We start from the raw sequence: 27,614 nt of genomic DNA, 5'->3' as shown, positions 1-27,614 counted from the left end.
GTAAAGTGATAAAAAAAAGATAAAAAAACTGACTTTTAGGTATTAAAAAGCAGTTTAGAAGCTGGTCTGTTCTCTTTATGAGCCAATTTTAAGTGAGATGTCTCTTTTTTGTCCACATCTCAACATTTAGGCTGATGTGTGAAAATTAGAAGGAAAGTTGAAAGTTGGTCAACCAAAAAACAGCTTGTTGTCTTTGTTGACAAGCCAGCGGGGTTTTGATCGTTTGGTGAAGAAAACTCCGCACCGTGCTCGCTAAAACTTCCGAATTCTCACTGGCTCCTAGCGGTCTTGATGAGTGAGACCTTGTTTGTATTTAGTTGACGTATAAGTCTTTTCAACAGCTGTTTATTTGACGGTGCAAGACGCGGAAGTTTTTGCCTTTTAGCACTGGCTGAACAGAAAGTTAGATTAAAATAATTTTAAAAAAAATACGTTTCAACATTTAGGGCCTAAAATAACAAAACAGAAAACTCTTTTTGTCATCCTGTACATAAAAATGAAATTCGCGCTTGTGCCAGCTTTTTAAAGCAATTATCAGTTTGTTGTCAAAAGTATTCGGGATTGCTCAGTTTTGGGTTGCTTCGCTCTGTGATTGGTTGATAAAACTCGCGCCATTCTCGGAACCAATCAGATTCAAAACTAAACTAATCACGAATTGGTCATCCGCGTTTTCCCGCGCTTCAAGAACGTTTCTTGAGTTCTCTTAGTTCTCATTGGCTCCTTGTGATATTTCCTTTCATCTGATTGGCTGTTGTGAATACTTTGGTTTGGCTTTACGACACTCAATAAAAAAGCGCACCAGGTTCTTTCGCTGCCATTTAATGGGATCGTTGCGTGTTATCCTAAAGAATGGCTGCAAAGGAGACCACTCCTATGTTACTGATCTTTAGCTTTTCTAGTTTTTCTTTTGGAAGAGATTTTAGTGTCTTACTTCAACTTTCTACGAGTTTTGCATCTTACACACGACGTTAAATTTAAAAATTTGGGGCGAGTTCCATGTAAGATGTCAAAGATGATTGTTTTTGTCAGTATCCCCACTCGCTTTCTTGGCAATCTACTACATTTCGTGGGAGAAATTGTCTCTGATCACACGAAACTAAGAACCCTTCATTCAGACATTCATCATCGTCATAAAATCGTCGTAGCCCACGAGCCCATCACCATCGGCGTCAGCGGCTTTTACCATAGCCTCGATTTCGTAATCTTTAAAGTCCTGACCGAGGAGCTTGAAGACTCGGTCGAGTTCAGCGACTCCAATAAAACCGCTGCCATCTCGGTCGAAAACCTTGAAGGACTCGCGTAGAATGTCTTCAGGATCGCAATCATCTAGGTTTTTCGACATAAGCGCGAGGAATTCGGGGAAGTCGATAGCACCATTTCCGTCTGCATCTAAATAACAGAGAGAAACTGAACTTACTTTTGGTCAGTAAGTGATTGGCTTTTTGTATTGTAAAGCCAAATATTTCTTCCCAGCCTCCTCGTTCAACCTTTCTGCCAGGCAAATTCTTCCCCCCCCCCCCCACTACCCCTGGGTAATGCTATTCTCACCTATTTGGTTCATCATATCCATGAGTTCCGCCTCTGTTATGTTGTACCCGAGAGAAGTTACCAATTTCTTCAGCTCTGTTGCTGTGATACAACCATCACCATTGGTGTCAAACACATGAAAAGCTTCTTTGACTTCACGAATTTGATCAGGAGTCAGTTTTGAGGATTTCAAGGCCTCCTCTTCCCTTTTAGATACATTTTTGACATCATTATTGTTTTTTTTAGCTGACAAATGCTTGTCTTTGTCCAGAGGTTTGTTTAAGTCCGGGTTATCTTCGTCATCGGCGAAGATGTATTCGTCGTCGGAAATCGAATACCGATCACTTCCCGATTCGTCCTCGCTCAAAGCCGAAGTCGAAGATTTAGTAGGTTTAAGCGACAGAAATCGTCTCAACAACTCGCCGTTCTCTGTGCTACTGCTTGGACTTTTTTCCTCGCTCGTCTTTGCGTCAACTGAAAGTGCAGCGTTCTCTTAAAAAAAACAAAATTAAGAGATCTAATAAACGTTTATGTACTTTTTGTGGCTTCTCACCTTAGAACTGAAGCGCGCATTGTGAAATCTTGTTTAATCTTTTACTGTTAGATAGTATTGAAATCTTGTCTTAATAATACAAATTGTACCAAAACCAAATATCTTCGCACTTGGAACAAACGAAGTTTCCATCTCCATTGAGTACATAGTAACAAACTTCACAACTGAACGATAGTATAGCAATTAATTGTGTTAGGTTTAGAGAAATGATATCACTAAATACCTTGCGCTGCAAATGGTCTGAAAATTCTTATTTATGTGAAATACACTGCTTGTCAGTTCTCAATTATTTGATTGACTGAAAAAGACAGGAAACGCCAATATTTTTCGCGTTTAACGAACTTAAAAGTTTGTTTCTAAATACATAGATCTTGAAATTTGTCCAACCGTAACTGATGGCACGTTGATCAGTGTTTAGAGTTTAGCTATTACATAGCACGTTTGGTTCTCTATTTAATTGTTTTGTTTTCTTTCGCGTTTGTCATCGGCTTGAGGATTTAGAAATTCCACTGTTGATACCCAATAGTAATTAAAAAAAGAAACTAAAACTTCCATAAAAGATAAGGGCTTTCTGTTCATAAAGCGTGAAGTTAACTTGACTAACTCCCAATGAGGATTTGAAATGATACATTTAGGACACAATAAATATCCCTCCCCGAATAGAAACAAAACAGTACAGCTTGGCAATCTTTTGATGTTAGCGTAGCTCGGATTTTAGCATGTGAAAATCGTACCTTCTGGGCAGGTTTAAGTTGTTTCCAAGATTCGTTATTCTTTGTTCATGGCGAATTAAGCTCGTGTTTGTTTATTTTAAACGTATGTTGTGATCTAAAGTGGCTTACCAGCACTTTCCACTCCTCTCGCTGAGTTCTTCTCGACTTCTGGTTCTTCCGCGATCGAGGTACAACGGCGACGTAACATTATAGCTTGGAAGTGTTAAAAAAACCGAAATCTTTCTCTCTCTGCAAACTATCCAGTTGACTTCTGCTCGTTCTCAAGTATTTTGTTTATCTCTTTGTCATCTTTGCATGTCTTTGCTGCCTGGTTTCAAAGGTGCGGTGTACGCTAAATAAACCTGGTTCTCGATTTCTCTCGTTCACGTTTGGTTACTGAAATTTAGTAATTTGCGTGTCGCGTTAATATTTAATCCCCGTGTCATTAACCGTCAAAGCGCCGCCAATATATGCGTGTACGGCGCAATTACAGTGTAATTATCAGTGAAAAGACTTTCCTAAATTCCACTATTGTCACGTTTGACTTTCGCTGCATATTGCTTTGATTCGATTACGCTAAAAAGGTTGAAAACATCCTAATATCGAAGTGTTCAAGCATCTTGCTGTTGCATTAATGGATTATCTTTTAGTAATCAGTGAATTTAGAATATTTCATGGTTTAATCGATCTTAGATGTTTCATGGTCTTTTCAGATGCAAATTTAAAAGGGGCAGTCGGTCTTTGTTTTCAATTATCGCACAATCTTAGATCTTGGCATGATCTCTCAAAGTAGAGGTGGCATGAAGTTTAATCCAGTCATAACGTCTGGCTTTCTGTTTTGTTCTTCTTTTTTTTTTTTTAAGTTGCTAGGCATGTAATTACATGAATGAAGGGGGTAACTGTGGTGCTGCGTCGGTGGGAGAGTTTAACAGGGTAATTAAGTGTTATCAACTAAGTTGCTAACGTAAATTGGCCACCGTAGAGAGTTTAAAGGCTGACGTTTCGAGCGTTAGCTTTTCGTCAATCGCTCTGACGAAGGGCTAACACTCGAAACGTCAGACCATGTAATTACCATGTAATTACATGGTCTGGTTCAACTTCTAAACTCTTTTGCGTGATATGTCTGCGGAAGGGCGGGAAGCAGCTTTTTTTAGAACGCGAAAATTGAACCCGACAACACGTTATCGAACCTTCACCGAGTGATTTTCGATTTTGGTCATCCAATCAGATCGGAGGAAACAGCTCGAGAAGTCGTCGGGTCGACGACAGTTTTGTCCGATCGAAGTTACCTCATAATGTTATGCACTTCGCTGACCCAAATCGAACTCGCAAGCTCGTTGGATTTTAGGGAAAGTCTTTCCTATATGCTCTTACTCCTTTAATCAAGATATCAATTCTCTGCGCTGTTTTCCATGCATCTCTTATAATTTTAGTTAAGAGAAATTAATGCTCACTCAAACAATATCCGCTAGTCGATATTTATCCTTCTCGCCACCTGTTTTGCTTGAAAATTAAAAGGGTTAAGGATTAATCTTCAGCTTTTGTTAAATTTTCATTTCTTTCGTTCCTATTTCAGATTTTGCTCAAAACAAAGGACCTGGTTCAAAATGTAAGTAATCTTGGCGTAGAAACGTGTTGTGTTTCTTGCGACAGCAATTCAAACCTTATTTTGAGCTGTTATTGTTACATGTTTGTTAGAAAGTGATATGAGTGATTTCACGATAAGTAAACGCGCCTGCTGTTGGTAAAGTGAAGGAAAATTTTTCATAGAGAAAATCGAGAAAGAGCAGAGCAATTCATTATCGGTAAACATTCGTGGGTTGTAAGCCACCAAAGCACTCATGCAAGCAAGTAAGATTCAGAATTTCGCACAACGTACGGACTTATAACATGCGAAGGACGCGAAATATGATAAATGTGATTTTACAATGAATTTAACTGGCCGCTCGAAAAGATCTACGTTTTACACTATTGTAGGAAACTTCGTACGTTTAGAATGTCACAGACAACTAGAAGAGGAGAAAATAAAATATTTACCTTTTTTTTTTTTTAAAATTCTGTTAGTTGGGTCTTGATGTGATTTACGGAGACACAGACTCTATCATGATCAACACCAATACTACAGACCTGGTAGAAGTACGCAAGATCGGGAACAAGGTTTGTGATTAACATGTAACCTCTCTTTGCGATACCGACCGTTATCTTGTAAACAGGTGAGGGGAACTTACAAACTCAACAACTTGCAAAGGGGACTGAGTTACGTGGTTTTCAGGGGATGTTACGAAGGAAGAAGGCAACACAGTGCTTTTTACAGTCGGAATCAGTTTGTTTTGAAAACTTTAATCAACTGATGACGGTTTTATTGGTTAACTTTCGTTTTCCTTTAAGGTGAAAAATGAGGTCAACAAGCTTTATCGGTTATTGGAGATCGACATTGATGGTATATTTAAGTCCATGCTGTTACTGAAGAAGAAAAAGTGAGTAGTCTGTCTTTACATCAGTTTGTCTGTCCTTCTGTCTGTCTGTTCGCCTGTCTATACATCAGTCAGTCTGTCCGTCTGTCTGCCCGTTCGTCTGTCCGTTCGTTCCTCAATTTGAACTTTCGTCTGCCTGTCCATCTTTCTGTCTGTCCGTCTGTCTACCCGCCCGTTCGTCTGTCAGTCTGTTCGTCTGTCCCGCGTTCGTTCCTCAATTTGAACTTTCGTCTTTTCCCTACATCAGTTTGTCTATTTCGTCTGTTCGTTTGTCCCTCTATTTGTACCTCTGTCCGTCTGTCCGTCTATCTGTCTGTCTGTCCTGCCTTGGACGTGCCACTGAAGTGTAGAATGATGTATCCAAGTGTGTAAGTGCATTATTTTATGCTCTAATTCGTTTATTCTTTCTCTCAAGGTACGCTGCCATCAGTATTTCAGAGAATGAGGATGGTAAGACGGTTTTCAATGATAAGATTTTATTTAGATCCCAGACGTCAAAAAACAAACAAGACGACATAAAAATGTGTTTGGTGCGGATGGTCAAGCGTCCGACTTAAAATTGGTAATTTTGGACGAGCCTTGACACCCTGTTTAAATAATTCATCCCATTGATATTTGAAAAAGGTCATCTCACAAGTCTGTGTGATCTCTAAGAGAGTTTCTCAATGAATAATGTCATCAAAAATCTCGCAAGATAAAAAGAGTCTCAAAAGAGTGGGCCAACGAATTGTGGCGATGCCAATATCACATGAAATTTCCATTCAAACGACACGAGTTCGCAAAATTTATCTTTTAGGAACATTAAACGAAGTCAAAGAGATGAAAGGTTTGGATATTGTGCGGAGAGACTGGTGTGATCTCGCGAAGGATTCTGGGAAGTAAGTAACTCCATGGTCGGCAAATTAAGAAGCTAACAATGAGATAATAGAATGATAACAGTAACGAAATGTTTCTTTGTCATTTGTTTATAGCTACGTTCTGGCTCAGATCTTGTCATCACAACCTCGTGAAACGATTGTGGAGAATATTCACGACTATCTTATATCAGGTACTGTATGGCCGCTGGTCAAGAAAACTCTCATTGAATGTTCAGGTCAAGAATGTAAATAATTTGGATTATATTTTACTATTGTTATAAAGCTGTTGCCGTGAGGTATTTTTTTTTCTTTCTTTTTCAGTTGGAGAGAATGTTGCCGAAGGCAAAGTGGACATTCAGAAGTATATCATAAACAAGGTTTGAAACTTGTTTGTTTAACAGTTTCTCTTCAGACACTAAATATCAACGGGCAAGGAAGTAGAGGAATGAGTTAATCAGAACCTGATGTGTAAACAATGTTAAGTGGGGGAACAGTGCTTACCGTGAGGGCGGGAAAATATGGAATCCGCGTCATGTGCCCGCGAAAATAGATACGGTGAAATGGCGGGAAACACGCGAGCAATTTCAGTCGCATGAAACTTATCCCCATCCACATCGAGGAAAACGGTCTGTAATCACTGAAAAATAAATGTTTCCAATAATCATTAGTAGAGTCCTTCACTTTGAACTTATCAATATTTCTTTTTACAGCAATTGACTAAATCTCCCCATGACTACCCTGACAAGAAGTCGCTCGCTCATGTCAATGTGGCCTTGCGGATGCTTAGTAAGGGAAGAAAAGTCAACGCTGGCGATACCATACCCTATGTCATTTGTGAAGTAAGTAAATCAATTATTTCTCATCAGTCTGGGAAAACAGACTCCCACCAGGATTTTTGTTACAGGAGCGCTTTTTCTTAATGTGTCATAAGGGCAAAGCCAAAGTAACGGTCCAAGCCAATCAGAGAAAAGCTGAACATCACAGAGAACCAATCAGGACTTGAAGTAAACGTAAGCGCGGGAAAATGTCGGTTAGCATCTGATTGGTTGAGAGGGTGATGCGAGTTTTCTAAACCAATTACAAAGCAAAGCGAAACAAAACCGATCCGACTGTGGTTTGCCTTCGATATTCAATTGAACTTGTCTTATTTAGTACATGGGTATTTGAGAGTTCTTTTTATTTGTTTTATTTACAAATTTTTCGTTTTTTCATAGGATGGCTCGTCGCTGGCTGCCACTCAACGTGCCTACCATCCTGATGAATTCTGCAAGTCTGATACACTGAAAATCGGTATCCTTTGAAATACAAACATCAAAGAAGTGCCAAAATTTTATTGCTGAACATTTGTTGGCCCTTTTTTTTATGCTATCAAAATATTCATTTTAGAACATCAGAACTACAGTTCACTAAAATTCACTGATTGCAAAAGGCGTTGTGGGATGTGGGACAGTTTGTGTCACTCTTTTTCAGTCACCTTTTCAGTCATCTTCTTCTTTGCTAGCCGTTTTCAACTGAACGTGCGTCGTTCGCCACCATCATGGGATTTAGTTGTCTGATTATTTTATATATTTTACTCATATCTTTTATCATGGGCCCTTTTCCTTTAACGACTTTAAACTGCAGACGTGAAGTATTATCTGGCAAATCAGGTTCACCCTGTTGTGTCTCGTTTGTGTGATCCTATCGACGGCACGGACGCCGCTCACATCGCACAGTGTCTAGGTAAGTCGGTAATCGGTTCAAAGTAGTATAATTATCATTGATACGGACTATATCCTAAGGTCGTTCCCAGGGTCCTCTCTCTCCCTCCCTCGAGGAAGTATGAAAAAATAACCTGGGAACTAAGGCTAACTTTCTCACGGTATTGTTTTGGTCCATATTTTAAGCGCTGCTTCGGAAATATGTGGCACACGAATAGCGCTTATTTTCCTATTGGCTTGGAGATGCAGTCGGGAAAGTGTATATGACACTTTTTCTAATTTCTGACAGGTTTAGATCCGTCTGGTTACCGTGGTAACACTGGGCTGCATGATGACGAAAATGACGCCTTGCTTGGTGGCCAGGCCATGATGACAGACGAGGAGAGATTTAAGGTACTGAAAAACACTAAGATTTAAGCTTACAAAAGGAGTCTTACAGGGAGAGTTTCGAAACTGAGGGCGATATTTTATAATGAAAACCCAAAAATCTAAAACATGGTTGGAATATTCGAAGGGAAAAAATAACCACAATTAACATAATTGTTCCGGTTTATTATAAAGATGCGCGCGCTCTGATTGGTCAGGTTTGAGTCACATCTCGATACAATCATCTCGCGCGAGCTGATTATAACTGGAGCGCAACATTTCAAAATGGCTGCCTTGCATCTAGTCAATAACTCCGTGAAATATATAGAAATAGTTTTGACAGTAGTAGTGATAATCATAATCTTAATAATCAAAAGCTTTTGTTAAAGCGTAAATAATACTTGTGACGCGCGGCGTGTTTGCATCCAGGACAGTTTAACGCGAAAGGAGCGTTGGAGAAACGTACAAAAATATAACAGAGATCTTTGTGGCAGTTTTGGTGCTTCGTGGGTTTGGTAGGTAGTTTGGGCGCGGGTTACACTTGTTCACGCTTGTCAGAGCAAAATTCCACAATGTGCCATTTATAACCAGAAAAGATGTGTCAACTAACTTCCAAAACACAAAGTTTGTATTTATATACACCTGAATCTCCGAATCGTCCTCATCTTTTACTACTTCCTCTATGCAGGACTGTGAACGGTTTATTGTGAAATGCAAGCGTCCAGGCTGTGGTAAAGAAACAACTCTTGAGGTGCTGTTTAAAAATACTGTAAGTACACACAGATAATCGCTAGTGATAAATTCGCGGGTGTCACCAGGATTTTTCAAAAGGGGGTCACACTGTGTCAAACAGAGGGTGCTAAACAGTTTTGGCCACCCGAATACTGTAGGTTGTTTGCTTAAAAGAAGGGCTTGCAAAGAGGGGGGGAGAGGTGGGGGTTTTCACGGGCACCCCAGGACCTCCTTCTCGCCACCCTCTCGAAATTTATGGAGCTGCAACCAGTACTCTCCCCTCCACTTATCTCTGTTTTCATACATCTGGCATTCATTTAGTGTACTGCATGTTACAACCATTTTTTTGTTCTGACACGATTTGAGTCGTTTCTGTTTACTTACGTCATGCGATGCTCTTTATTTTACAGTCCGACCCATTTGGCCTCAATGATACATGTCCTAGGTGTAGAACCGAGTATAGCGCGGGCGCTGTTTCAAACCAACTCACAATTGCCATGCGCAAACATATTAAGGAGTACTACATGGTAAGACGATGGATTCTTGATTCCAATCTAAAAGAAAGTATTCGAGGGAGATATTCTTTTATTCTAAAGTACTTCAAGGTAAAGAAAATAACTGAACTTGCTTCACTCTTTAAACACAGTTTTAAAATTTTTAATGTCACAGGGATGGCAAAAATGCGACGACCCTTCCTGTGGTTACACCACACGCCAGGTGCCCCTGACACTTCAGCGGGGCGCCCCCATGTGCACGTCCTGTTTCAGGGCTCATTTACATCCAGCGGTAAGTAGAGTAACCGATTTTTGTTTTTTAATCAAACAGTTCCCTCTACTTAATCACTGCGTGGTTCATTTATCGAAAGCCATGAATGGTACTTTAAATTTGAAGAAAGGCTTTTACATAATAGCAGTTACACTCATCAGCCAGCAATTATATGCAGAACTGATGTTCAGATCTTGTTGATCAAAGAGTCATCTTTATCTTTTTTGTTTATATCCTGTTTAACAGTATTCAGACACGGCGCTGTACACACAGCTCTTGTATTACTCGCGCTTGTTCGACTATGAGTACGCCCTCAAGAATTCCAAGGAAGAAATAAAGAAACGTAAGTTAAAAAACTAAACTCATTAAGTGGCTCGCCTTGAACAGAATCCGAAGGAGATCGCTTATGAACGCTTGTGATCTTTGAGTGTGGATATATTAAAACCTTTCGCTCATTCACTCTGACGAAGGGCTAACGCTCGAAACGTCAGCTTTGAATCTCTTTGCGGTGGCTAATTTACGTTATCAACTCAGTTGATAATACTGAAGTGCCCCGTTATATTCTCCCACCGACGCAACACCACAGTTTCTTTAGAAACTTACCCTCTTCATTCATATGAAAATCATATATGTGAACTGCGAGTTAAGAAATATTAAAGCGATCTTCACAGTAAGACCATTAAAGCAGTAGTGAAAATAAGGTTTAAGGATTTGAACCTATGACCTCTGTGATACCGGTGCAGTGCTCTACCAACTGAGCTAACAAGCCAGTTGGGAGCTGGTCATGTTGATTGGTAATAAACCCTTGAATCGATGACGAATGAACTACGAATCAATCATTGCTGCGAATATGGCTTTTATATAAATTTCTTAATCCGCGGTTCACATATATGATGTTCATGTAAGTACAGTCATTGAGTAATCACTTCACGGGTTTATTACGAACCAACATAATGACCAGCTCTCAGTTGGTAGAGTACTGCACCGGTATCGCAGAAGTCATGAGTTCAAATCCCGTACAGGCCTGATTTTTTTTCAGGCAATATTTTCAGTACTGCTTCAGTAGTGTTCATTACTGCGAACATAGCTTTCATATTCAGTGCCTATGATCTTCCTACTCCCTTTCTGGTCGTGGAAGCCTGGGCATGGGTTTAGGACGCCTCATGCTCTATTTTAATGGTGAAGATGGTAAATGTTCAAGTTTTTTTTTTAACTATTTGGCTTAGCAGAACCTCCCCCTGTTAAATCCAAAAATCTATTGCAGTTTTACTGTACAACAAAATAAGACAGTGACACGAGCAAAGCTCTGCATGTGTTATCCATTTGCGTCATACCTCAGTGTTTTCTTTGCATTGCGTGGCTTGTCGCGTTTGTGACATGTCACGTTTGTTTCGATAAACAACTTCGCGTTTTTGGTTTGGTTGCACTAGCATAGCGATAGTCATTTTTTTTTTTTTTTTGCTTACAAGGAAGGAAATGATACCTGTGAAGTTCAATTTTAAAGAAGTTTTATTTTAAGAACCAAAACCTTTCTTTTGTTCTACTTTCAGTACCACTCGACAAGCGCACTGCTTCGCCATTTTACACCGCTGTTCACTCAACAGTTTCCAGAGTTCTGAACGCCAACGGTTATTCTGAAGTGAACCTTTCCAAACTGTTTAGTGCTTTCTTCGCAGTGGATAAATAGATAATTCTGTAAAGCTGGAAAATAATTATTTCGTTCAGAGCAGCTTTCAAATGGCGTGAAGTCGTTTTGGGTTTTCCTGCGAATTTGCCGAGTTGTATTATTGGTTGAAAGAAAACAACGCGCGCATCGTGTTGTAGCCAATCGGGTTCAAGATGTGTAACTAATCAGTTGCAATCAAGACAGCACACGCGAAATTTCCCGCGCTTTCCCATCGCAAGTGGGTGATATGTTTTGTTGCCTTTATCACAATTAACCCATAAATACGAGACGACGTAATTGTCTTAATAAGTTTTGTAGTTATGTAGTGTATTTTTCTTCTCGAGGTAAATCGTTTGAATAAGTTTCTACCATCCAAAAAATCCTATGCATTGAAAATCTCACCAACTTATTGTCTTTTTTGACGTACAATTCTAGAATTTTCTTCATAAAATGCTGGCCATGTTATCTCAGTTTACGCTGGTGATCGAGTGTGAAAAATACTGAGTTGTTTTACCATAAACATTTACGATATTGTAACTTCATATTGAAAGGTGAAATAAATGAAATGTTCCTTAGTGATATACTTTGAGTTCGAGTCTATGATTGTCCTTTAAATTACCAATAGTACAAAAAACACTTTCAATGAAAATAGGCAACAGTTAAACCCCCTTATATTACTGAATAAAGGTATCCAACAAGCGTTCCCAAATTACTTTTACAGTATATTTCATGCTTCCAAGATTTGTTTCCAAAATTGGTGCACCAAATACGTTTCTCAAACAAAGTTCTCTAGGTAAGTTCCTCGTCTTCATTTCTAGAATGTGTGTCTGAATCATATTCCTGAACTGTTGCTTTAAAATCCATCTCAGAATGAAGTTTGGGAATCACTGACGTTTACCAAACCAAATTTACAGTAACGGTTTATAGTAGCTTTTCCTAAGTACGTTAATAAAAGAAATTTGCGCTCTTCACATCTATCATACATACATTCTCAAAATGCAAATTCGATTGGTTCTTCTCAAATGACCTTCCCTTCTCTGCCGTTTCCAATCCAATTCTGAAAAGACGTTCGTTTAAGGACTTTTACAAAATGCGTTTCAAGAAATGCGTTCCCAGAGTTATGTCATAGAGGACAGATAGCTATCGGTCGCTCGCGGTAACTTGAACATGGGCGAGATCGGAGACATTCGTTAGTCGTCGTGGCCACTTACGGACAAAGTTACGTCATGTTCGTGCATTCGGCGGGTTAGGACTGATGCGTGATCATTATACGGGTTATTCATTAAAACCTATCCGCCATATTTTAATAATTTGTATCACGCGAGGTAGCATCGGAGGCTAGGGCTTTCAACCACCGATTCAGTAGTTTGAAAAATGTCAGGTATTTTCGATGGTGATTCCGAAGATTTAGACTGGAGTGGTGATTTAGGGGTAAGCTGTAACTTATCGCATGATTTCTATAATACTTGCTAATCACACAGTGAAGTGAAACGGTAATGCCCGCCATTTTGAAAGGTACCTTGTGCTTTGCCGGAAAAGAAACTCGAGTAAACGAACGTTTGATTATCAATAGAAAGATAAAAAGCGCTTTGATAGCAACAATATCAGCTTCCAGTGATTTTCATGCTTTCTCATCGTGCCGAATTGTTCGTTTACAAACGACAGGAGTACGATGGGGAAAGAAACGACCTTGGCGAGAGACATGGCGAAGGAAAAGCTGTCCTACCCAATGGTGATGTTTACGAAGGGACTTATTTTCATGGAAAGAGGCACGGGAAGGTATGGGTTTTGAAGAAGCCTTCTTCCTATTTGTTATACGTGAGAGAAAAGAAATTTAAGATCGTTAGAAAGGGGACCGAATTTCCGTCAATTTTACGCCTCGGGATGTTTCGCCCTAATTTTGTAGGAGTTTATTTAAGCACATGCAATATTAAAGTATCTTACATTCATGCACTTTTTACACTATTTTTAAGTTGGAGAATTACTTTGGAAACGTTTCCAAAGCGTCTTGATTTTTTCTTTTTCGGAAGGGTGTATACATTTTTCGAAATGGAGCGAAGTACACAGGATACTATGATCAAGGCCTGAAGAACGGCGATGGCTTGCTTGAGTATCCTGATGGCTCTAAATACGAAGGTAAGATTGCCTTTATTAAATTGGATTGGTACAAATCCTTTTTGCAAGCTAAAGTTAGAAAAGTTTTAAGTTTCTCTCTTTGACAAGGATAAAATAAACCCAATTCACAATCTCAAAAAAATTGAAAACTTCTCAACTGATGGTTTTTTCCAAAGCATTAAATGTTCAGAATGTATTGGATATAAAATAGATCAATTAATTTTCTAAATCATTTTATGTTTCATTGTACCAGGTCATTAAGGGCCGGTTATTTATACTAAGTTTAGCTGTTTTTTTTTCTAGCAAAACCGCGTTCAAAACTTACTTGTCTTAAGCTAAATATTTCATCTGAACATTTAATTTTGTGAACAGTGTCAAGAGGGCCGAAAGGTGGCAAAGGAAGGAAATTTATTTGATGAGAATAACCCTCTTCATTTTTTTCTCTCAATATCAAAAATTAACCTCCCCTCACTGTCTGCCATATATTTCCTATAATTTAAGCTGTGAGAATTTAGTGTTCAACTAAACAGTAACTGGCAGTTTATATTTTCCTTCTCCATTAAAAAACATTAATATATATATTCTCCACACTGCTCTCTTTACATTTCCTATACAACTGACAGAGAATTTGTTTAACGATCAGGAGCCTCTTAAACTGGTGATCATTTCCTATATTCTCATGACCTTTAAGTTTGATTCAAGGGTGATTCTGTAAGGAGAAATTACAAGTCAGTCACTCTCAGGGTTAAAAAGTTTAATAAATGTCAAAATTGAGGGGAGAAATTAATTAATTGTCACTCCAGGAAAAGGAAGGATTAAGTGAAGGATATTTTAATCCTTTAACTCCCAAAAATGATTAAATTGTAACTTCTCCTTACAACATTCATACAGTATCTTGCAAACAGGTACTGAGAGTACTAAAACTGATAGAAGTTGATATCTTGATCTAAAACCAAATTCTCACAACAAATTTACAAGGAAATGTGTAACAGCTGGAGAAGAGAATTAATAATCAGATCTTGGGAGTTAAAAGATTAAAGTTGTAAAATTTTACCCAGGAAAATGGAAAAAGAATGAGCGCAATGGACAAGGAGTTTACCACTATGCTAATGGGGATATTTATGATGGAGAATGGCAAAACAACTGGAGGGAAGGAAAAGGAGTGTATACTTGTGCAGCGACTAAACTCAAAGTAAGTTATTACACATAAAGTTGACAGTTTTACAACCAAAGAATGGGTGGGGCTCATAGAAGTTAACCCTTTTACACCTTGATATCAGTATGTCAGTTCTCCCTGCTGTTCTCTTTACATTTCTTGTGGTAGTTACATGGAGAATTTTTATATTGATCAAGGGCTCCTTGAGTAGGCAATTAATTCATTTGTTCTCGTGACCTTAATATTTGATTTGGGATTGATACTGTTGGGAGAAATTAGATGCTTATCACTCTCAAGGATGAAATGGTTAAAGGGGCAGGTTGCAGTGAAAGAGTTGAAAAGAAAAGAAAAACCATTTATTATAAGGGCTTGTTCACTAAACCAATCTCAAATAGTTTTATTTTATTTCCTTGCATAAACACCCATGTGCCTTATTTCGCATTTCAACTTAAAGTTAGCACAGCTATAGAAAAAAAATCAAAAGAACCAATAACACAAAAAGGAACTCTAAAAGAATGTGGAGATAGAAATTACTGGAACAGAAAAAAATTACTGGAACAGAAAAGAAACTTATTCTCTTGTGCTGATTCTGCTGTAGTTGAAGCTTAAAAAGTTATAGAAAGATTGGCAATAGAAACAGGTTTTCTTTTTATTTCTGCTATTATAGAAAGTTAAGGAGGAGGGAAGCAGTTATTTGAGGGGGTGCTTACAAGTTTGAAATTATTGCTTAGGGGGTAGGTGCTTATTCAGGTGCTTATAGGATCATGACTACTTATTCAAGGAAATATGGTAAGGTGATACAAATTATGCTGAAATTATGCTTGGGAGCTCAACAAAAGGGTACTCTGGTCCTGTTTACAGTCCTTATTTGGGACTATGATGTAAAGCTGTACTTATTGAGGTTAGTGTGGGAAGCATAGGAACCTGTTTGCAGGTTTCAATATGGATCTCTGTCATTTTAAATGTCCAGAAAACTAAAGTAAAATAGATAAACATAACCAGATAAATGTGTGGTGATGAAATGACGCAGTGTCACTCTAGAAGACACACCTTTAGTTTTCTTGACATCATGAAAAAGGCTTAGTTTATAACCATAATATTTACTGGGAAACTTTGTAATTTTGTATGAACATTTGTAACACCCATAATAAAACAGGAATGTCCAAAATGTGCTCTGGAGACAAAAATGTTCACTTTTGATTATTGTTGTAATTATTATAGAAAAAAAAATTTGAGAAAAAGTCATATTGTCTTTATTTTTCAAGTATGACGGACACTGGGTAAATGGAAAACTGCATGGACCAGTCAATATGATTCTTGCCAATCATGTCTACCTTGGACATTTTTTGGAAAATAGGGTTAGTTATCTTTTAAAACACAGCATCTTAAGTGTCAATTAATTCAGGCACTTAAACTTTTGAAGGTTGGTTTGCTCAAATACCTGCCCCCTTCCCCCCATCGACATTTTGAGTTCAAATTCCCCACCCCACTCCACCTAGGCAAGGTTTAAATTCCCCACTCCCTGCACACTGATAACAGTTAAATGCCCATCTGTTGCCTGGGAGGGGTGGGATATTGTAGCTTTGAATTGACTGGAGCATTACAATAACATCTGACACACAATTTTACAAGAGCATAAGTTGTAATTGGTTCTAGTTCTCTATGTGATTGATGGTAAGGGTGATGTACAATTTCTACACAAATTATAGGGAGGGAAAGCAGCAGCCAATCAAATTAACAATTATGTTTGACCCTCACCTTAAACTGAACTGGCACCAATTGTTTGCAGGGTAGATAATGCTATCCACTGGATAAGTCTCCATATAAGGGATTAACCCTTTAACTCCCAGGATCAAATTGTTAATTCTCCCCTCAAGCTGCTACACATTTCCTTATAAATTAGTAATGAGAATTTGGTGTTAGATCAAGATAACAACTTCTAACTGATAAGTTTGAATATTCTCATTACCTATTTGCTGGATAATGTAAGAATATTATAGGGAGAAGTTTCATGTTGATCACTTCTGGGAGTTAAAAGGGTTAATAGTGCTGTACCTTTTAGTAACACTCATCCACTGGATAGCAATTTATTTGTTGGATAGTGTTATGCATCCTTTGAACAACTGAGCCCTCACGTTGTAAAAATGAGTTGTAATTCTTTATTGGTAGCCCTGTGGACCTGGTCGATATGTCTTTGACTTTGGTGTGGAGCAACATGGGAAGTACATCTTCCCTAAGGTAATAAACATATGTTTAATGGTATTTCATTGTTCAGATATAATAAATATTCTTCTGTCAGCAGTTACACATTCCTCAATGAAATCCTTGTTAAATGTTTACCAAAATGTATTTCTACTCCTGGGTGGAGAGTAGCACTGTAAGAGTGAGGTGTCTTACTCAAGAACATAACACAATGTCCTTCTCCCATCAATGTGTGGACAAAGGCTCAATTCCCCATGGGAACTCTGAAGAAATTTTACCAGGATCTTTCTTATTCTGGTCACACTCAATGCCTCCAACACTGAATGCAGAATGCACGTCTCGTGTAGACCTTGTCATTGGCTAGCTCAATGCAGAGTCTCCGTAGCTTAGTGATAGAGCATGGGAGTGCAGAATTTAAAGATCTGCAGTTTGACTCCTCATGAGGACAAGATTAAAAGACATCTTTCTCACATATTTATTTTGTCTTGTTTCAGAAGGTAAACTCTCATGGGGAGATGCATGTAGACCCTCATGGGGAGATGCCAGTCAGAGAGCATCCAGTTTGGCAATGTGAGCCAGACCTTCATCCTCTTGGTTCCTAACTGAATGGAAAAAAACCTGGCCCAAGACTTAACTACTCCTTGTAGTACGCATATTTTAAGGCAAAAGCTTTCATTCAGTGATTGATTTAACAAGTTATTAATAACATGAAAAATAGTTTTTAACATGCAAGCTTTTTAGTACTTCATCAAGCTGAGAGTTTTAAAAAAATTGTTTGTTTTAATTCGTAATCTTCTGTGAAAGATTAGAAAGGGAAAAATTAAAAAGATCTTTTGGTGACATGATTTTGAATTTAGTTGACTGTGTAGAAAGTCTCTTTTCCTTGAGGAGACAGAAAAGGTTGAGGGAGGGGGGGGAGACAGAATATTCTCCTTACATATAGCAGAAGCTACAAAAAAACTATACACAAGAATCAAAGTTTTATACTCAAGAGTATAAAATATTTAATAGTAAAAGATATTTATACCTATTCAGCTATGGAGAAAATAGGGAAAATTTTTTGTTTGAATTGTGCAGAAAGAAAGCAGGCATTGTCCATAATTCTGAACTCCCCTCTTCATCTTGCTGTGACATTAATTTTTATTGCAAACTTATGGGAAAAAATACCATTTGTGCAACATAAAATTATAAACAATTCAAATGATTAGTTCAATAGATTTTTAAAGATTGTATATTTTGAGCTTGGTTGTCTTGTACAAATGTCATTTAAAGCTAAATTTTACGTTGCAGACTAACAGTGGTAAACCTGTTTATAAAAATGGACACCAATTTCCTAGTGCTATAAAGCAAGAAATAAATAATGCAGAACTTGTCTCTCTGTTAATGTCATCTTTCCAACTTAATGGATCTGTTAGTCTTACATAAAAATTTTCTAAAATTGAAGAGAAGCCTTGTAAAAGAGCATTATATATTGTCTCTATTTATTTGTCATTTAAAAAAATATGTTCTATTTCTTGTGACCTTTACCAAAAAATCTTTTCTTAGCAAATCTTATGATAAAAAATACCCAAACCCAGCTAATTAAATACATTCCTATTCCTCCCAGCTTGACAAAAAGTTTTGGTTTTGTAGATGACACAGTACGATAACAGAGTAATGTTCCTGGACCAAAACGCCAACAAATGAACATCATCATGAAGATAACATCATTCGCTTTTGCCAGTAATGTTTGATATCGACCAGTTTCTCGCATAAACCACCTCATCTGTAAGAATGGATTTGAAATTTCTGTTCCGAGTATTGTAGCAGCAAGTTCTGGACCAGAATAACCATCAAACAGGACAAAAACTATTCCACAGGTAGAGATGATGTGATGTAAAAGCATATCAATCCCTTCAGTGCCCATGTAAAAACACCACAAAAAATCAAACATGAAGTAACCCAGAGTGAAGGTGGCAATGAATGTATGTAATGGGGTGTTTGCATCACCCATGGCAACCAAGGGCCATGGACCAGTGATGAACGCGCTCCAGAATGACAACAGTGATGTCAAAGCTCCATGACACACTGTAACAAGTCGGCAGTTCCATTCATGGCTTCGATGAGGATTGATGATGCACAAGAAGAAATATAAACTGGTCCAGATAAAGAACATTGACATCAGAGGTATTGCAAGGGGCATGAAGCTCATGGTTGTACCTGATCCAAGATGAAGACTACATTATGGATTAACAAACAAAAAGATATTTTACTTAAAAAGAAAAATTAAGAGATACAAATTCCTTCTTCAATGACAGAAGTGCCTCAGAGGTGGCTCACACTTCTTGTAGGTAATTGCTGTAATCGAATTTGCAATTTTCCCCTCACGACTCTACCACTTTTCAAGAACAAATCCCCACGAGAAAAGCCACGTTTGATCTTAATTACACGACGGCTCATTGATGCAACGCACCCTGAAAGGTAAGCAAGCTCATCCCGATAGTAACTCTGATAGGTAAGGGATAATTATGTGTGTGACACAAATTAATGAGAATTGATCAAATTGTCAAAATCAAATAGATCCGCAATGAACTTGTAAAAGTGCAGTGATTGCAGTTGTAACGTAACACGGCTCACGCAATACACCTGGCAGCTTATCTTTGAGGGAAAAAAAAGATCTTTTGACAAAAAATCGGGAGAAAAGTTTGCTTTTCAATCCAAATGAGCGACTTGAAGAGGAGCGACCATTTTCATGTAAATTTCAAAACAAACATCACCAGAAAAATTCTTTCGACGCCGTTCAGTTACGGTACATGATCGCAGGTTGAAACTTACCTCGCCTTTATAATAGGTTCAAGAGCAAACCAATATTTGATTTTCCGTTTTTTATCTCTGCTCAAGCGAGCCTTGTATCTAAAAGTATGCTACGTTCTCTTAGATTCCGTGAATAAAGCATTTTTTCTGACCGCAAGTTACATCACTTACCCAAATACCACGATATGTTTGAGAAATATTTCCTTATTGGTTAGCGCTTTTTCCACGGAAAAATATCTTCCAACACAGGCCAAAGATATCAGTTCTTTGTTTTAAAGATATCAGGCATAAACAGATTACTTGTTCATAACTCAGCTGTCACTTTCCCCTCCCATGTTCGACTTCGATACCGGAGCGAAGAACGTTTGGTCATGTGACAGACAGGAACCGGCGCCTAAATCTCAATGTGCGGCAGGTTATTTACTCACTTGATTGGCCTTACTCTACCTCACGCAGAGAGTTTTTGAAAGGGGATTATGCAAAAGCTATGGATAAAGTACTTCTGAAAGCGAAAGTAGCATACGAAGCGGAACATACATGAACGCAGTCGCACGAAACGAAAGGGAGCAAACAAATTCAGAGCAAGGGTGGGGTGGGGAAAGAAACGAAATTGCCTGTCTGCTGACAAAAGGTATTTAACCTAGTGGCAATCGCGTTTGGTAAAATTTTTCCGCTCGACTGTAGATTTTCCATTCCTTTCTAAAACCTTTTTTTTTCTTTCTTTCCTTTTAGCTCCCTATCGCCCTTTGTCCTCTACCGTTAGCGCTCTATGAACAGCAGCTTTCTCCCCGCCTCTCTCGCTAAGCTAAAAAGGGGACGGGCAAAAACTGCTCCACAGCAGAAGTAATGGGGTGTTTTCCACTGTCTTGAAAAGAATGACAAGTAGTTCCGTGTTTATCGTGATTAGGTTATTTTGATATAAAAATGTCCTTAGGAGGGCCTAACAGTTTCCATTTTGACCTCAAGAGCCTATTTCCACTCCAAAACCGTTAACGCTCGACCATTTCTTTCCAAAACCTACAGGTTCAACTCTATGGGGTTCTCGATAGAGGCCTTCTTAGGTAGAATTTTGTCTGAGAGACGAAAGTGGACTGTGCAATTTACAAAAGCTTCTGTACGAGTAAGTGGTTTTCGTTTAATTTTATTTTAGGGGTGACCGTCGTGAGAATGAACACCCCACGATGGTACAAATTCAGTCATTCCTCGAAGCTGCAGACCATTATGGTCATGGTCTTGAGTTTTTCTCGCCATTGACTGTCTTCTAAGGTGTAGAATAAAAGAAACTGCTCTGGAAAGATAGTCAAAGCCTTCATTGTGTCTGTGCGCATTTGGCAATATGCGATGAACTTTATGGCGAATCGCTGCTTCTTATTGAGTTGTCTGAAACCATAGATTTTGATAATGACTGTCTCTCTGTCTTTGTTTGATTTTTATTTTGGTCTAATTCGCAGCTGGTTCTTCTTTATCTCCTTCTCCCGGTGGTGCTATCTCTTCTTCTTTTACAGGAGCCGGCCCATCTCCATCCCCTGAGGCAGTTTTCTCTTCTCCCTCTTTAGCAGCCCCACCATTTCCTTCTTCTGATAGAGTGCTCCCCACATCTGCTTCAAACGGAATCTCATCATTTCCCTCCACTGACGCCCCTTTATTTCCTTCTTCAGATGAGGCTCCTCCAACCTCTCCTTCTTCTACTGGAATTCGATCATCTCCTTTATTTGCACTCTCCTGTTTGCTGCTGCCTTCTTCTTGCATCAACACTTGTTCTTCATTGGTATCAGCCAAAGTAGATTCCCCTGCATCCTCACTAGCTGCCACAGTTTCTTCTACCTTGGCATCACCAGCTGCCTCCACTTTCTCCTGATGTGCATCACTTCCAGCCTCAGCCACCTCTTCTGTAGCATCAGTATTTCCTTCAATAGCCCCCTCTTTAGCATTAACACCTGCCTCAGCTTCCTGCTCTTGACCATCACTGCCTGCCTCAGCAATATCCTCCTTGACATTATCCCCTGCCTCTGCAACCTCTTCCTTAGAATTGTTCCCTGCTTCAGTTACCTCCTCCCTAGCCACACTGCCTGCTTCAGCATCCTCTACCTTTGCAGGAGTGTCTCCATCAGCCATCTCCTCCTTGGCATTATCCCCTGCCTCAGCAACCTCTTCCTTAGAATTGTTCCCTGCCTCAGTTACCTCCTCCCTAACCATAATGCCTGCTTCAGCATCCTCCACCTTAGCAGGACTGTCTCCATCAGCCATTTCCTCCTTAGCATCACAGTTCGCCTCAGCTACCTCCACATTGGCATGGCCATCTGCCTCAGTTGCCTCTGCTGCCCCTTCCTGAGCATCATTAGCTCCCTCAACTACATCTTCACCAACAGCACTACCTCCTTCTACTTCCTCCTGCTCACAATTAATACCTGGCTCAGCTACTTCCTCCTTAGCATCACCAGCTACCTCAATTACCTCCTCCTTAGCACCACTTCCTCCCTCAGCCAGCTCCTTCTTAGCATCACCACTTTCCTCAGACACATCCTCGCTTGCAGCACTGCTTGCTTCAGCTATCTGCTCCATTGCATCACTATCTCCCTCAGCCACCTCCTTTGAATCACTACCTTCTTCAGCTACCTCCTCCTTAGCATCAGTGCCTGCATCAGCTTCTTCCTGCTTGGCATCACAGCATTCTTCAGCTACCCCTTCCTCTGCATCACCACCCTCCTCAGTCATCCCCTCTTGTCACCACAGCCTACCTCAGCTACCTCCTCTTTAGCAACAAAGCCAGCATCCTCATTCTGCCTACTGTTGTCTTCCTTGGATCCCTCTACCTCTTCGGTGGCCGTGCCATAATCCTGAACAAGTTCCACCTGGATGGTATTTTGTTCCATAGCATCTCCTTCTAGCATCACAACTACTCCTTGGGTTTCTCCCTCTTGAGATGTATTCTCATCCTCCCCAGCTAGTTTCTGGGCAGCAGAGCCCTCTTGCATTACTACTTCTTGGACAGCAACGTCATTTTTGGATACCTCTGCCAGAAAAGCACCCTCTTCTTGAGCTATTTCAACTTGTGTGGAACTAATTTGCAAATAAGTTGCACCATGGAAAGAGCTCTTGTCCTGACCAGCTCCTTCCTCCTCCTCGGCCTCATTTTCCTCATTGCTACCCTCTGTTTCAGCTTTGCCAAAGTCCATCTCCTCTATTACAATCACTGGAGGTTGCTCAGATTCCCTTGAAGATGTAACCTCATTTGAGCCTTCCAAAGTTGCCTTATCATTGGCCCTTTCCATGAGCACTTCTGAAACACAGGACTATGATTAGAAAAACTGCATACTGATTAGTTTCTTCTGTTGTTTGTTAACAAGTTACAGTCCAGCCTGTAATACTTCTTCAACTAGGGTCACCAACTTCAATCATTCAGTTTGCCATTTTCCTCCCTGTCAGCTAGTAGTACACCAGCATGTTAATTAATTCACAAGCTTTCAGATCCCTAAGGATTGGCTATGGAATAACTGCTAGCCCAAGTTGAAAAATTTGACTGTAATCAAGAGATGGTTAATATTTCTTCAGGAGACACAAGTTTGAAGCACATAATTTTTTTTAGCACTTTTTAATCTCTGCAAAAATTTTCATGTCATTTTTCACCATATCTGTACAAAATTAATCACACCATGCACTCAAATAATTATAATTAGGAAATAAATTAAGTTAAGTGATACAGTCTGATGAGAACATCCTGAAAAAGTATATATTTGGCCAAAGTTAATAAACAAAATTAAATAATACTGCTTGAAATTAACATAAAGCAAGTGGAATTGTAGAAAACATCTACCTCAACCCTTACACTCCCAGGAGTGACCAGACGGGAATTTCCCCTTACAAAATACAATACATTTAAATTAAGAAGGTGACGAGAGGACAGGAAAATGCAACATTTGGAGATCTAAAATGAAGAGAATTGACATTATATCTTCAAAGTGAAAGGGTTTAAGACCAAACTGTCGGAGACTGCGTGATTACTTGCGTGACATTAATTTGTCAACAACATTATTGTGGAGTTTCTAATTTGTACATGATTGACATAACCTCGAATAACCTTTTTCATAGTGCTTAGCAACGATCAATCACAATGTAGAGAATGTAGTATAAGAATTAGGATCTCGTTTCAAGTTTCCAGAGTAGCTCTTTACACGCCTGCTGTAACCTAGTGAATACGCGAGAACAATTAAACAGTTAAACTCAGTCGAGTCTGTTGATTGAGTCCAGTACGTTAGAAGACCAGTTATCCCTAGTAAACGGGGCAAAGTTTACGAAAAAACCAAACCAGTTGTCTAACATCTACCTTTGACATCATGATGGTTTCTTTTATTGACAAGGGTTACACTTCAAATTTCTTTATATTCCCTGGAGTTTCTTTGACAGGGTCAATATTTTGATTTTCTATTTTCTTAAAATGCAATGTTTCCACAAATGTGAGAGAAATGACAAAATAAGAGTTTGGCAAGATAGAAAAACAAGAAAATCGAGAGTTTGTTAATCCAAATTGAAGTGATGGAGATGAGTTATATGAATTGCAGCTGGGCAACTTTTAGTCTAAAGTTTTTAAGATACACAAGTGGTGATAGACATTGCATCTATTATTAAATCACTCTATCTTAACTGATCAGTAGAACCAATGACAATAAATGTGAACAAAAAAACTTTATCAAAGAGACCATCATGAGGAAATTCAGCATTACAGTCTATAGATCATCTGTAAAACTTTCAACTGAATCTCTCGATTAAAAAAAAAGATTATTTTCTTCACCAAAATCTTTATATTTAAATGCAATTAATCTATTTGATCACAAAGCTTTTAAACTACCTTAACTACTTGGCTCTTTTTTTAAAGCAGTTATTATAATTATTTTTCCTTTTGATAAACATGCACTGATTGTTATCACACTAAGTATTGTAAGTTACATAAATTCTGAAGCGATGCTTTCTCGTAACATAATCTTCATCACCTTCCTGTAAGTAAAATTTCTCCTTGTTTATTGATAAATGCATTTAAAACATGTGTTTTGTTTGTATTTCTTTTTCCAAGGGTTGGGAAAAAACCTCAAGGAGATCACATGCACTATTACACAGATAAAATATTAAGTGTCACACAAAAAGTATTCAACAATAAACTTACAACAGCTTAGCACGTAAGCAGTTTTGTCCAATTTACACCCACAAACCAAACCTCTCAATTACTGATTTGGAGGTTAATGGCCCCATATTGATCTTGTGAAAGCATTGTTCAATGAATTTCATGAAAACTGATCAATTATTCACATGAGAATCACTCTGACAGTTAATTAGTAAAAGATTCTATGTTAAGAATCCATTCTGTGATTTACACCAAATACATATTTAAAGACACTGACATGAATGGTTTATAATTATACATTATTGAGCATAGAGAAAAAAAATCCATGTTATTCACCAAAAAAGAATATAAATTATTGAGATCATATAATCATTAAACTGAAACAACATTACATTATCAACAATGAGGTTGTTTGTATAAATCTAAGACTCTGATTGATAAGATTACAGCCTAAATGATTGTTTACCCACACAAGAGTTGATTATAATCACCTAGACTAGCACTGGATAATATTTGTTTTTTTTTAATGCCTTCCATCAATTGTCTATAACTAACTCTCAAAATAACAAGCATATACACTGTACCTGTACATTGGTAAACTTACAAAATTAAGTTACGATGCACAAACCAAACATTGAATAAATATTATGTACAACAATACACTTTACGCTTCATTTCTTATAACCATCTTTAAGTTAGTATTCAATGCTTAGTAATCTAGTTTTAAGAAAAGCATTGAAAAAACTTCCATCTTGCTTTTGAACTAGATTGGAATTTATACATAAGGAAAGCTGCTCACATTTTTAAAGTAACTATAGATTAAGTTTAATCTTTTTAAAAGCAGAATATGTTATTTAGATATGAGTATATCTACAACAGAATTCATTTTAACCTAATCTTCTGAAGGCTTTGACTCATCAGCCTCCTCAGCAACTGATGGTTCAGCTTCCTCGGCAACTGATGGTTCAGCATCACCATCACCTTTATCTTCCTCCCCTGCTGGAGCTTCCTGTTTTTCATCTACTTCCCCTTTCTCCTCTGATGCTACCTCTTCATCACCTTGCGGTAAAGACTCAGAGCTTTTCAGCGCCTTTACCTGCTCCCTTGCCTTATGACCCCTGAAACTTGCCTGAATCTTAACTACAGCACCTTGCAGATCTGGATCATTCATATCAATATCTATCTGTTCTTCCTCACCTTCTACCTTTGCCTCATCTGCTGCACTAGCTTGCTCATCAGTAATTACCTCTCCCTCTTTCTCAACCTTATCTTCTTTATCAGCATCCTCGGCAACTTCATCAGCATCTTTGCCAATGGCTTCATCAACAGCTGCTTCTTCTGTTACAGCCTCTTCAACTTGAACAACTTCTGTCTTCTCCTTGTCAACTGCCTCTCCTCCTTCAGCACCATCAGGTTGTCCTTCCTGCTCCACAGGCTCCTGCACATCAGCTTCAGCATCTTCAGTTTTTGCAGCTGCCAAGTCATCAGGTTGTGTATCTGTGGCTTGCTCGTCAGTGGGTTGGTCCTCTGTAGCTTGCCCCTCAGTATCTTGCTCATCAATAGCATCTTCTGCTTCACTGGTTTTTCAGCAGCTTCTGCCTCTCCTGCCTGGACAACCTCATTATCAGGTACCTCTATAGAGACAACTTCTTCTGGGGCGTCTTCAGCAGCATCTACACTCACTGATACTTGCACATCGCTTTTTGAAGCCTTTATCTCCTTTATCTGCTCACGTGCTTTGTGCCCGCGGAAACTTGCCTGAATTTTGACAGCTGCAGTTTCCTCATCTTTGTGCTTCTTCACGTCCTCCCGAGCTTTGTGTCCTCGGAAGCTTGCTTGAATTTTAGTCGCAGCTTTCTGCACATCAGGGTCATTCATATCAATGTCAACTTCCTCTCCTCTCTGCAGCTTTTCCATTTGATCACCCTTCTTTGCATTGTCTTTGCCAGTCTCTGGAAGTTTGTAAATCACACAAAAGAATGAGACATAAATATATTTCCAGAATAGAAACTCTATTTTAAGTTCTCAAAGTTGTGTTCGAGTGATCTTCTTCAATTTTATCATTGTGATACCAAAATTGTAAAACTACACATGAAAAATCTTTAAATTTACATTCCTTTCACAAGTTAAATTATTAACGCTTCCTTCCATAAAATGGAAAGTATATTAAAATTTATGGCAGTGAGTTTTGTATCAGAATATAGTTTCCCACAATTTCAATATTATTCCACTTAGAAGTACATATTTAATTTTTAAAGCTTTCAATAAAGATTTACTGCTTTGCAAATAGGGTGGAAGGCAAGGAAAAGAAAAGGCCCTTAACATTAACGGGCGGAAGTTCTGCAAAATTTCCTTCAGAAGGAGGGAAATTAAAAACTAGGAAGAGCGATTAATAAACGAGTATTATCCTGTGTAATATTCCAAGTCAGGATGCAAATAGTTAGAACGGATCCGGCCGAAAAAAAAAACGGAGCACTGAATATTCAATTTAGCTTGCATTTTCAGCTAGCGTCTGGATTGTTTACACCAGTCATCTAATACTGTACGCCACCAAAAGCGAAAGCGTACCTTCACGGATTAGAGCTTGGTTTTTGAAATACTGTGCGGGCAAAGATTTTTTTTTTTTTTTTTTTGTTTTTGATGATGTCCTCTGGATTGCTCTCGCAATAACGTTCCTCGCCAAACCCCCAAGAAATTTTGGAAGCCCGGCGGAACACGCAGCTTTCATAGGAGCGTATTGTTGGGGCACCGCCATGTTAATTGTTCAGACTCCTTCGAGAAGATAGTGGACAGATGGAAACCAACAAGGAAAGATCGATCAAATACAGTGCAATCTAAGTGCACTAATGCGCTACATTAGAATTATGGCTAAGTCTCTA

General features: G+C 38.7%; 4 protein-coding genes and 1 pseudogene across 5 annotated transcripts in view; 2 read left to right on the top strand and 3 right to left on the bottom strand.

Annotated features, from left to right (window-relative positions):
- LOC131792282 (DNA polymerase alpha catalytic subunit) overlaps positions 1 to 11,942 on the top strand; it is a 33,893-nt gene extending 21,951 nt beyond the window's left edge. The window contains exons 45-60 of the mRNA XM_059109663.2: positions 4,370 to 4,402; positions 4,858 to 4,950; positions 5,182 to 5,270; positions 5,683 to 5,717; positions 6,064 to 6,145; positions 6,239 to 6,315; positions 6,446 to 6,501; positions 6,835 to 6,963; positions 7,339 to 7,414; positions 7,748 to 7,846; positions 8,114 to 8,217; positions 8,879 to 8,959; positions 9,333 to 9,449; positions 9,592 to 9,708; positions 9,934 to 10,030; positions 11,238 to 11,942. Of these exons, the coding sequence (XP_058965646.2) occupies positions 4,370 to 4,402; positions 4,858 to 4,950; positions 5,182 to 5,270; positions 5,683 to 5,717; positions 6,064 to 6,145; positions 6,239 to 6,315; positions 6,446 to 6,501; positions 6,835 to 6,963; positions 7,339 to 7,414; positions 7,748 to 7,846; positions 8,114 to 8,217; positions 8,879 to 8,959; positions 9,333 to 9,449; positions 9,592 to 9,708; positions 9,934 to 10,030; positions 11,238 to 11,374 (1,422 nt within the window). The 3' untranslated portion in view covers positions 11,375 to 11,942. The remainder of the gene's footprint in view (positions 1 to 4,369; positions 4,403 to 4,857; positions 4,951 to 5,181; positions 5,271 to 5,682; positions 5,718 to 6,063; positions 6,146 to 6,238; positions 6,316 to 6,445; positions 6,502 to 6,834; positions 6,964 to 7,338; positions 7,415 to 7,747; positions 7,847 to 8,113; positions 8,218 to 8,878; positions 8,960 to 9,332; positions 9,450 to 9,591; positions 9,709 to 9,933; positions 10,031 to 11,237) is intronic.
- On the bottom strand, positions 44 to 3,411 carry LOC131792280 (calmodulin-like protein 3). The gene is made up of 3 exons (XM_059109661.2): positions 2,923 to 3,411; positions 1,549 to 2,019; positions 44 to 1,389 (listed from the first exon to the last, which is right to left on the bottom strand). The coding sequence occupies exons 1-3, from the start codon at positions 2,999 to 3,001 to the stop codon at positions 1,112 to 1,114; spliced, it is 828 nt and encodes a 275-aa protein (XP_058965644.1). The 5' UTR covers positions 3,002 to 3,411; the 3' UTR covers positions 44 to 1,111.
- Positions 11,943 to 12,649: 707 nt separating the features above from the next.
- LOC131792277 (radial spoke head 1 homolog) lies at positions 12,650 to 17,454 on the top strand. Its single transcript, XM_059109656.2, has 7 exons — positions 12,650 to 12,784; positions 13,019 to 13,132; positions 13,384 to 13,489; positions 14,527 to 14,660; positions 15,890 to 15,982; positions 16,794 to 16,862; positions 17,321 to 17,454. The coding sequence occupies exons 1-7, from the start codon at positions 12,728 to 12,730 to the stop codon at positions 17,426 to 17,428; spliced, it is 681 nt and encodes a 226-aa protein (XP_058965639.1). The 5' UTR covers positions 12,650 to 12,727; the 3' UTR covers positions 17,429 to 17,454.
- Positions 17,288 to 20,160, bottom strand: LOC131792260 (TLC domain-containing protein 5-like). 2 transcript variants are annotated; one of them, XM_059109636.2, is made up of 2 exons: positions 19,791 to 20,160; positions 17,288 to 19,042 (listed from the first exon to the last, which is right to left on the bottom strand). In XM_059109636.2, the coding sequence occupies exon 2, from the start codon at positions 19,015 to 19,017 to the stop codon at positions 18,334 to 18,336; it is 684 nt and encodes a 227-aa protein (XP_058965619.2). In that variant the 5' UTR covers positions 19,018 to 19,042; positions 19,791 to 20,160; the 3' UTR covers positions 17,288 to 18,333. The 2 variants fall into 2 exon arrangements, with proteins under 2 accessions (XP_058965619.2, XP_058965620.2); XM_059109637.2 differs by having other exon boundaries at positions 17,288 to 19,025.
- An 899-nt stretch (positions 20,161 to 21,059) lies between these two features.
- Positions 21,060 to 27,490, bottom strand: LOC136281621 (uncharacterized; annotated as a pseudogene).
- Between the last annotated feature and the right edge of the window lie 124 nt (positions 27,491 to 27,614).

Source organism: Pocillopora verrucosa, chromosome 6 (assembly GCF_036669915.1).
Source record: "Pocillopora verrucosa isolate sample1 chromosome 6, ASM3666991v2, whole genome shotgun sequence".
NCBI lineage: Eukaryota > Metazoa > Cnidaria > Anthozoa > Scleractinia > Pocilloporidae > Pocillopora > Pocillopora verrucosa.
This window is presented reverse-complemented; position numbering and strand designations above follow the sequence as displayed.